This window comes from Crocuta crocuta, unplaced genomic scaffold (assembly GCF_008692635.1).
Source record: "Crocuta crocuta isolate KB4526 unplaced genomic scaffold, BGI_CrCroc_1.0 scaffold1627, whole genome shotgun sequence".
Lineage (NCBI taxonomy): Eukaryota > Metazoa > Chordata > Mammalia > Carnivora > Hyaenidae > Crocuta > Crocuta crocuta.
Window position 1 is genome coordinate 1 of NW_027529666.1, and position 10861 is coordinate 10861.

Genomic DNA, 10861 nt, shown 5'->3' on the forward strand with positions numbered 1-10861 from the left:
GGAGGAACTTAACAGAGGACTATGGTGGAGGAGAAAGGGAAGAATAGTTGGGGAGTGGGAGGGAGCCAAACCATGAGAGCCTTTTGAATGTTGAGAACCAACTGAGGGCTGATGAGGGCAGGGGAGAGGGGAAGGGGGGTGATGGGCCTGGAGGAAGGCACTTGTTGAGATGGGCACTGTGTGTTATATGGAAAACAAGTTGACAATTAACTATTTAAGAAAAAAAAGAATGAATGGGATAACCAAAAAATTAAAGAGGAAATAAAAAGTACATGGAAGCCAATGAAAATGAAAACACGACACTCCAAAACCTCTGTCATGCAGCAAAGGCGGTCAAGAGATAGTAATAGAGAGCAATCCATGCTTTCCTAATGAAGGAAGAAATGTCCCAAACACACAACCAACCTTACACCTAAACCTGATAGAAAAGAACAGCAAATAAAATCCAAAACCAGCAGAAGAAGAGATATATTAAACATTAGAGCAGAAATCAGTGGCACAGAAATTTAAAAAAAGAAATGTAGACAGGCAACAAAACTCACAGTTGGTCTTGGCAAGAATTAACAAAATTGATAACCACTTTTTTATCAAAAAGAAAAAGGGGGCGCCTGGGTGGCTCAGTCGGTTGAGCGTCCGACTTCAGCTCAGGTCATGAGCTCATGGTCCGTGAGTTTGAGCTCTGAGTCATGCTGTGGGTTGACAGCTCGGAGCCTTGAGCTGCTTCTCTGTGTGTCTCCCCCTCTCTGCCCCTCCCCTGCTCATGCACTCTCTCTCGCTCTCTCGCTCTCTCTCTCTCTCTCAAAACTAAATAAACATTAAAAAATACATTAAATGGAGGAGGAAACTTGTGGGGATGAGCACTGAGTGTTATATGGAAACTAATTTGACAATAAANGTGAAACCATTATTACACAATATGATAACTAACTAGAATTTAAATAAAAATTTGGACAAACTCTTGTATCTTAAAAAATATGAGGGATATTCTATAAATTAATATAGATGCTAAAGAAACTGACATTTAATTCCCCAGAATCATTTCTTCAAACTAGCTTTATTTCAGTTGTATCCTATTTAGAATTAGTGTTATGCTGGGAAATTAAATGAGTTTATTTTAAAACAAATCTAACAACAGATGGGACTTGCTACCACCTTCAGTTCAGTAGGTAATTAACCACAGTAAGAAACATTTCCATGGAGACCTCCTCCAAGGAACTTTTTCTGTTAGCTCATCTGGGATAAACATACATGGCCTGTTTGAAAACAATGCCCAAGAGTCTGGAGAACATACTATAAATAGCACATCCAGAATGCATTCTCCATATTATGTGCTACTGCCTTCCTAACCCAAGATTTTTTTCTCTTTGGCAGCATTGCTGCAAATGAAAAACAAATATTTCTGAAGCCAATTCTTAGATACTCATCTGTTTCTCTGTCCTTCTCTGAAAGTTTGAAGATTCATGTATTCCTCCAAAATTTCTTTTTATCAAGTGATATTTATCAAAGTAAGGTGAGTAAAGAGACATTTGTATTAAAGTGCCCATTCTTAGGGATGGTGGGAATGTACGTACATCATAGTATCTAATATACATAAGTAAAGAGAAAGCATTTCACTTCAGGAAACCTTTTCTAGACTTTGGAAATACTTAATTTTGTGGCTCTAGAATGCAAGTAGATTTTTCTTGGTGATCAATCCCTCTCAGGGTCTCACTTAAACCAACACTGTGTGATGAAGGTGATGTATGAAAAAAATAAACTGGGGTGAAAATGTGATTGAAGTTACAAAGGAGATGTCAAAAGGAATGAAGTCTGGCACTTTATTAATATGACTTTAAGCATCTCTGGATAAACAGACCCCTATGTGGTCAAACAGTGATTACAAGTCAATGGAAGTTAGAAGATCCAAGAGCTAACAATAATTAAGTACTATGAGAATGGCATGGAGAAGACTATAAATCTAGGATAAAAATGTAAAGTGCAATCAAGAGTGAATTTCAGTGACTAGGACATTGCCTTAGCATCCCTAGGGAATTATCTGAGGAAATAAAGGAGGCCCTGGGCTGGTCACCATCACAAACAAAACTAGTCTCTGAGATGAGTAATTTGAACAAAAGCCCAAATAATATGAATTTAGCAAAATTGTCAGCATACTTGACTCCTTAAGGTTAGATAGAATTAACTCTGGAAGAATTCATGGAGGCTCAAGCCTGAAATTACTCTTTAAAAATGGAATAACATTCCAAGCCAGAAAAATGTAAAAGGTGGGTATAGCCATGAGTAGATAATAGGGATCTTAGCGCAATTATTTAATAATGTAGGTGGATCACAGTTTTACAATATTTATTTTGATAANAGTAGGGCAGAGAGAAAGGGAGACACAGAATCTGAAGCAGGCTCCAGGCTCCGACTTGTCAGCACAGAGCCCGATACAGGGCTTGAACCCATGAACTGTGAGATCATGACCTGAGCTGAAGTTGGATGCTTAACCAACTGAGCCACCCAGGTGCTCCTAAATGAGTTTATGTGAAAACAAATCTAATAACAGATGGGACTTGCTACCACCCTCAGTTCAGTAAGTTATTAACCATAATAAGAAACATTTCCATGGAGACCTCTCCCAAGGAAATTTCTGTTAGCTCATCTGGGATAAACATACATGGCCTGTTTGAAAACAATGCCCAAGAGTCTGGAGAACATACTATAAATAGCACATCCAGAATGCATTCTCCATATTATGTGCTACTGCCTTCCTAACCCAAGATTTTTTTCTCTTTGGCAGCATTGCTGCAAATGAAAAACAAATATTTCTGAAGCCAATTCTTAGATACTCATCTGTTTCTCTGTCCTTCTCTGAAAGTTTGAAGATTCATATATTCCTCCAAAATTTCTTTTTATCAAGTGATATTTATCAAAGTAAGGTGAGTAAAGAGACATTTGTATTAAAGTGCCCATTCTTAGGGATGGTGGGAATGTACGTACATCATAGTATCTAATATACATAAGTAAAGAGAAAGCATTTCATTTCAGGAAACCTTTTCTAGACTTTGGANTTCACTTCAGGAAACCTTTTCTAGACTTTGGAAATACTTAATTTTGTGGCTCTAGAATGCAAGTAGATTTTTCTTGGTGATCAATCCCTCTCAGGGTCTCACTTAAACCAACACTGTGTGATGAAGGTGATGTATGAAAAAAATAAACTGGGGTGAAAATGTGACTGAAGTTACAAAGGAGATGTCAAAAGGAATGAAGTCTGGCACTTTATTAATATGACTTTAAGCATCTCTGGATAAACAGACCCCTATGTGGTCAAACAGTGATTACAAGTCAATGGAAGTTAGAAGATCCAAGAGCTAACAATAATTAAGTACTATGAGAATGGCATGGAGAAGACTATAAATCTAGGATAAAAATGTAAAGTGCAATCAAGAGTGAATTTCAGTGACTAGGACATTGCCTTAGCATCCCTAGAGAATTATCTGAGGAAATAAAGGAGGCCCTGGGCTGGTCACCATCACAGACAAAACTAGTCTCTAAGATGAGTAATTTGAACAAAAGCCCAAATAATATGAATTTAGCAAAATTGTCAGCATACTTGACTCCTTAAGGTTAGATAGAATTAACTCTGGAAGAATTCATGGAGGCTCAAGCCTGAAATTACTCCTTAAAAATTGAACAACATTCCAAGCAAGAAAAATGTAAAAGGTGGGTATAGCCATGAGTAGATAATAGGGATCTTAGCGCAATTATTTAATAATGTAGGTGGATCACAGTTTTACAATATTTATTTTGATAATGAAATTAATCCCTATCATGCTTTACTGTCATATCCCATCTAAAACATAGGATTTTCACCTGAAGAACAACTTAGGCCAACATATGTTCCTAACAAAATGCACTCATAGCACACCTTGAAAAATGTCAAGGTCAAACAAGGTGTAGGAGAAACATCTTTCAGGAAACATGTCTAGACTACAGATGCTCTCTTTGGAATTTTGAAACTCTCAAATCATAGTTTCATTATCACCCTATATCATTTAAGGAATTGATTGCTTTTTGATCTTTAGAACCTACCTAGTTATTAGCAGACAGTATTCACTGAATGATTAACAGTATCCTAAATGAATGCATAACAACATTATAAAATCAGGATACTAAAATTTCCTATAGCATAATGTTTGGGAACGAGCACTAAATGATTTCATGGATGCAAAATGCTTACTGGAGTTTTCAGTAAATAGGTCTTATTAACAATAGTTAGCATTATTATTTTATTGTTATCTGTGTACTTATGACCTAGGGATAGTTTGTAATTAGAGGACCACATTCACTTCTTAGGAATGAGGGTATTTTTAAAAATAGTTTAATGTCAAGTTGGTTTCCATATAAAACCCAGTGCTCCTCCCCATAAGTGACCTCCTCCATGCCCAACACCCTCCTTCCCTTCTCCCCCACTCCCATCAGCCCTCAGTTTGTTCTCAGCATTCAAGAGTCTCTCATGGCAAGGGAATCAAGAGCAAAAATGAACTATTGGGACCTCATCAAGATAAAAAGCTTCTGCACGGCAAAGGAAACAATGCATAACACTAATAGGCAAACGACGGAATGGGAAAAGATAGTTGCAAATGACATATTAGATAAAGGGCTAGTATCCAAAATCTATAAGGAACTCACCAAACTCCATACCCAAAAAACAAATAATCCAGTGAAGAAATGGGCAGGAGTTATGAACAGACACTTCTCCAAAGAGGACATCCAGATGGCCAATAGACACATGAAACGATGCTCAGTGTTCCTCATCATAGGGAAATACAAATCAAAATCACACTGAGATAGCACTTCAGGCCAGTCAGAGTGGCTAAAATGAACAATCAGGAGACTCTAGATGCTGGCGAGGATGTGGAGAAACGGGCACCCTCCTACACTGTTGGTGGGAATGTAAACTGGTGCAGCCCCCCTGGAAAACAGTGTGCAGGTTCCTCAAAAAATTAACAATAGAACTCCCCTATGACCCAGCAAAAGCACTGCTAGGAATTTACCCAAGGGATACAGGGGTGCTGATGTATAGGGGCACGTGTACCCCTATGTTCATAGCAGCACTCTCAACAATAGCTAAAACACGGAAAGAGCCTAAGTGTCCATCAATGGACGAATGGATCAAGATGTGGTTTATCTATACCATGGAATACTACATGGCAATGAGAAAGAATGAAATCTGACCACGTGTAGCAACATGGATGGACCTTGAGGGTGTTATGCTGAGCGAAATAAGTCAGGCAGAGAAGGACAGATACCATATGTTTGCACGTATAGGAGGATTAGGAGGAACTTAATGGAGGATAGTTGGGGAGAAGAAGGGGAAAAATAGTTGGGAAGAGGGAAGGAGGCAAACCACATGAGGGTTTTAAGTTTTTATTTAAATTCCAGTACAGTTAACATACTGTGTGATATTTGTTTCAGGTGTACAATATAGGGATTCCTCACTTCCATACAACACGGGGTGCTCCTGAGAAATAGTGCAGGGCGACCTGGCTGCAATATCAGTCACCCCATCACTCGCCAGGGTTGATTCGGCTGATCTGGCTGGGCGGGCAGGTCCCCTTTCTCCCTCACCGCTTCATGTGCATCTCTCCCAGAGGTGTGTGCTGGGTCAAAGCGGGGCTTCCCCCATAGAGGAGCACCGTTCACCTGTCAAGAGTATATGAGTAGCTCTGCTCCTTGCTAGCATGTCCAAATAAGCTATCAAGCTGTGAGGGGTTTTTTCTTTCATAGTTTATTGTCAAGTTTGGTTTCCATATAACACCCAGTGCTCATCCCCACAAGTGCCTTCTTCCATGCCCATCCTCCCACTTCCACTCGCCCCCACCCCCACCAGCCCTCAGTTTGTTCTCAGTATTCAAGAGTCTCTTATGGTTTGCCTCCCTCCCTCTCCCAAACTATTTTTCCCCTTCTCCTCCCCCATGGTGCTCCATTAAGTTTCTTCTAATCCTCCTATATGTGAAAACATATGGTATCTGTCCTTCTCTGCCTGACTTATTTCGCTCAGCATAACACCCTCAAGGTCCATCCATGTTGCTACACGTGGCCAGATTTCATTCTTTCTCATTGCCACGTAGTATTCCATTGTATAGATAAACCACATCTTCTTGATCCATTCATCACTTGATGGACATTTAAGCTCTTTCCATGATTTGGCTATTATTGAAAGTGCTGCTATGAACACTGCGGTACATGTGCCCCTATGCATCAGCACCCCTGTATCCCTTGGGTAAATTCCTAGCAGTGCTATTGATGGTTATAGGGGAGTTCTATTGCTAATTTTTTGAGGAGCCTCCACACTGTTTTCCAGAGGGGCTGCACCAGTTTACATTCCCACCAACAGTGTAGGAGGGTGCCCATTTCTCCACATCCTCGCCATCAAGTTGTGAGTTTTGTGCGACACCTCACAGAATGGCTTGGAGGATTTAATGAAATACAGTATGTGAAAACTACTTTGTAACCATACAAATGTGATGTTACCCTTAAACCACTAACTCACTGATAAGGTAACTTAGAATTTGTCAGTGGGATGCATCGTAACCATAATCATGATGTATCTTATATTACAGTAGATTGTAGATATTGTGAAACAATGTACCACTAAAGGAAAGAATACTATAAACTAAAGAATTCATTACCTAGTTGATCTTTCCAAAATACTACTTTACTCAGCTAATTAATTTTGCTGTTACAATATGCCTCTTATCTCAAAAGGAAAGGAATATGTAAAATAATTTGTGGATATATGCAAGCCTCTGGTCCTGACTGAATCAGAATATCTACTTTCCTCTTGAAACCAGTTTTCTGAGTTAAAAGTTACTTTGGTAGTTACATGCAATCAAGCGGATCACTAATAACTGTCCAAACTCATACAAAAAGAGAATGATAAGCACACTTGGTAAAGTAAAATCACTACCAGATAAATTAAAACAATAATAAAAATCCCCACAAGTGCCCAGTTTGATTGAAGCACTTCTACAAGAAAATGTACAGTCAAAAATTAACTCTTTAGCATGGAAAACATGTCATAGCTCCTCTCTCTCAGTTCATACTTCAGGACGCTGACATTTCTCACTTACTTCCAAAATACTACAATAGAGTTCTTTAAACCTACCTTCCTACTCCCCATAGAGATGATCTAACTCTTCAGCACTAGTTGGGTCTGAACAAGGCTGTCATGATGAGTATTAGAGCTCTGCCCTTTCTTCTCCTTCTTGTGCTTCAGCGACTTCAAGACTTCACTGCTCATCACATTTCAGTAACCCCTTGCATCAGTGTCTCCTGAGTCCATGCCACAGCCACTCTATCAGACACCCAGAGACAGAAACCAATGACCTGCACTTTAATGGCCTCCTCAGGTGACTTTTACGTTGGCAAGCCAACTTTGAAAAAGAGTACTTTGAAGTTTCCCAAACACGAGATGCGTCCACTTTGCGTTTAACTCTCCCTGTAATCCAAGAGGGTATAGCTACCGTCATCCTTGTTCTACATTCGGTTTTGGAGTGGTCAGGGTATTTGTCTACAGTTATCACCTCTGTTTTGTAGGAGGGCAAGTAAGTCACCTGGTGCCAGATCCTGCATATTGTTTCCCCCACAAGCAACTGTAACCTCTCCTCTGTGAGGGAATGGGGGATGCAGTTCTCCTAACCCTTCCTGCCTTTTCTGCCACTTCCCTGCTCCAGGTGAAATAAGGTGAAGACGGCGGCACCATGAACAATAGCCGTCCAGAAGAGTTTGTTCTACTAGGCTTTGCAGACCGTCCTTGGCTGGAGCTTCCTCTATTTGCTATTCTTCTTATAACGTACCCTATGGCCATGGTAGGAAACATGGCCATCATTCTGGTATCCAAGTTAGATGCCCGTCTGCACAGCCCCATGTATTTCTTCCTCACCCACCTCTCCTTCCTGGACATGTGCTACACCACAAGCATTGTCCCTCAGATGCTTCTTAACCTGGGAAGCGCCAAGAAGACAATCAGCTACGTGGGGTGTGCGGCTCAGCTTTATTTCTTCCACACAATGGGGGGTACAGAATGTCTGCTTCTGGCTGTTATGTCTTTTGATCGCTACATGGCTATCTGCAAGCCTCTACACTACATCCTCATCATGAAGCCACGCATCTGTATCCTGATGATATCCACTGTGTGGTTGACTGGAATCACCTATGCTTCCTCAGAGGCCACTGCTACCTTACAGTTACCACTGTGTGACCTCAATAAATTGGATCACTTGCTGTGTGAGATTCCTGTTCTGATAAAGGCTGCCTGTGGAGAAAAGGCTGCCAATGAGCTCACACTCTCTGTGGTGTGTATTTTTATGTTAGCTGTTCCGCTGTGCTTAATTCTTGCTTCCTATGCTTGTATTGGACATGCTGTATTTAAAATTAAGTCTTCTGAGGGAAGGAAAAAGGCCTTTGGGACATGTTCCTCCCATCTCATTGTAGTTTTTTTGTTTTATGGTCCAGGCATTAGTATGTACCTTCAGCCTCCCTCCTCCATCTCAAGAGACCAGCCCAAATTAATGGCACTCTTCTATGGAGTGGGGACCCCTGTGCTCAACCCTTTTATCTATACCCTGAGGAACAAGGAAGTAAAGGCGGCATTAGGCAACCTAGTCAGGGCCATTTTTGCCTCCAAGTGACAGGCCAAATTATTTAACAGTTACAGAAGGTTTATAGGGTTTTCTCTAATAACTCATTCTTGTCTCCTAGTTCCCCAAATCCTCATGGGAGATCTTCTTGCAGAACACATCAAGTTTCTGATAGTCAATAGAACTATGTTAGGCAAAGATACTTGACTTATACTTTGACATGTAGTCAAAGATACTTGGCTATATGCACCACTAAATGCACTGTTTGTGAAAATGCATTAAAAATAGTTCCACTCTGGTTGGTGCACAGTGAAATACTAATGATATTAAGTAATAAAATATATAATAATATAAATTAAAATATAAACTCATTCATTCAAACTAATCATAAAACTGCATGGAAACTATTCATCAGTGCACTTTCAATTGCAGTATCACCTGGGAAGCATTTCATCACTCTCTGCCACATTAGCCCATGTCTCAGTCAGCAGCTGGGCTACACTGTGCATTCCACATGGGGCATCCAGCCCTTTAGTATGACCATGAGTCTCCTAAGTTTATCATTTTTAATTATGGAGACACAATTGCTTATTTAAAAATACACTATGACTCTTGTTTAACAAACAGGTGTGCAGTGCTTCCTTTTTTTAAATTAAGGAGTTTATCATTAAATTTTAAAATAAATTAAAATAAGGACAAATCATACAGGTAAATTTCTTAATGTTCCTTCTAAAGATCATAAGTGTGTGTGTTCTGACTCAGTGAGAGTCATAAGGAAGTGCTATTAATAATGAGCTGCAACCTGGAACCATTTCACGGATCTCTTCTACTTTTTCTTCTATATCATTTATTTCTGCTCTAATATTTTATTGACTCATCCCTTTCCAGACTTATCAAAAGGAGAAAGAGAAAGGACTCAAACAAGTAGAATCATGAATGAAAGAGGAGAGATCACAACCAACACTGAAGAAATACAAATAATAAAAGAGAATATTATGAGCAATTATATATCAACAAATGGGGCATCCTGGAAGAAATGGATAAATTCCAGAAACATACAAACTACCAAATTCTGAAACAGGAAGAAATAGAAAATTTGAATAGACCCATAACCAGTAAAGAAATCAAATCAATAATAATCTCCCAAGAAACAAGAGTCTAGGGCCAGATGGCTTCTCAGGGGAATTCTATCAGACATTTAAAGAAGAAATAATGCGTATTCTTCTGAAACTGTTCCAAAAAATAGAAATGGAAGGAAAACTTACAAACTCATTCTATGAGGTCAGCATTACCTTGATTCTCAAACCAGACAAAGACCCCACCAAAAATGAGAACTATAAACCAACATCCCTGATGAACATGGATGTAAAAATTCTCAAAAAGATACCAACAACTCAAATGCAACTGTACATTAAAAGAATCATTCACCATACTCAAGTGGATTTATTCCTAATGTTGATCCTCAACATCACTATTCATCAAGGAAATGCGTATCAAAACCACAATGGGCCATGACCACACACCTGTTGGAATGGCTGTCATCAAGAACACAAGAGATAACAACCGTTGGTGAGATGTAGAGAAAAGGGAGCCCTTGTGTGCTGTTGGCGAGAATGTAAATTGGTTTAGATACTATGGAAAACATAGAGTAAGGAGGTTCCTCAAAAAATAAAAACTACAAATACATTTTATTAAGAAATCCTACTTCTGGTTACATATCTAAAGGACATGAAAACAGGATCTCAAAGGGATATCAGCACTCTCATGTTTTGTTTTGTTTTTTTTTGAGATGAACCAGTTTATTATTATTAATATGTTTATTGTTGATTTCAGGCTTTACTCTTTTCAGTGTATTTTAAACCACTTAAAATGCTTTATTGATATATAATTCACATACCATATATCTCACCCACTATAAAACATACTGTCTCATGGTTTTTAAGCATATTCACAGTTGAGTAACCATCACAAATACCAATTTTAGAACATTTACATTACCCCCAAAATAAACCTCATACCCATGAGTAGTCACACCTCATTCTTCCCAGCCCAAATCTCCCAACAGCCATAATCTATTTTCCTTCTCTGTGAATTTGCCTTTTCTGGACGTTTCATATCATATAAATGGAGTTATACTGTATGTGGTATACAGATTGTTCAAGCACTCTCATGTTTTTACAGCATTATTCATAATAAGCAAGATATATAAACAACCTAAGTGTGTATCAACAGGTGAA

At 39.1% G+C, this 10861-nt stretch overlaps 1 protein-coding gene across 1 annotated transcript; it reads left to right on the plus strand.

Annotated features, from left to right (window-relative positions):
- Positions 1–7745: 7745 nt before the first annotated feature.
- LOC144230539 (olfactory receptor 2B6-like) lies at positions 7746–8675 on the plus strand. Its single transcript, XM_077762833.1, has one exon. It carries the CDS (start codon positions 7746–7748, stop codon positions 8673–8675), a length of 930 nt encoding a protein of 309 aa, XP_077618959.1.
- Positions 8676–10861: the final 2186 nt, after the last annotated feature.

Coding starts and splice junctions, on each gene's coding strand:
- LOC144230539 (XM_077762833.1), top strand. CDS start 7,746: ATGAACAATAGCCGTCCAGAAGAGTTTGTTCTACTAGGCTTTGCAGAC.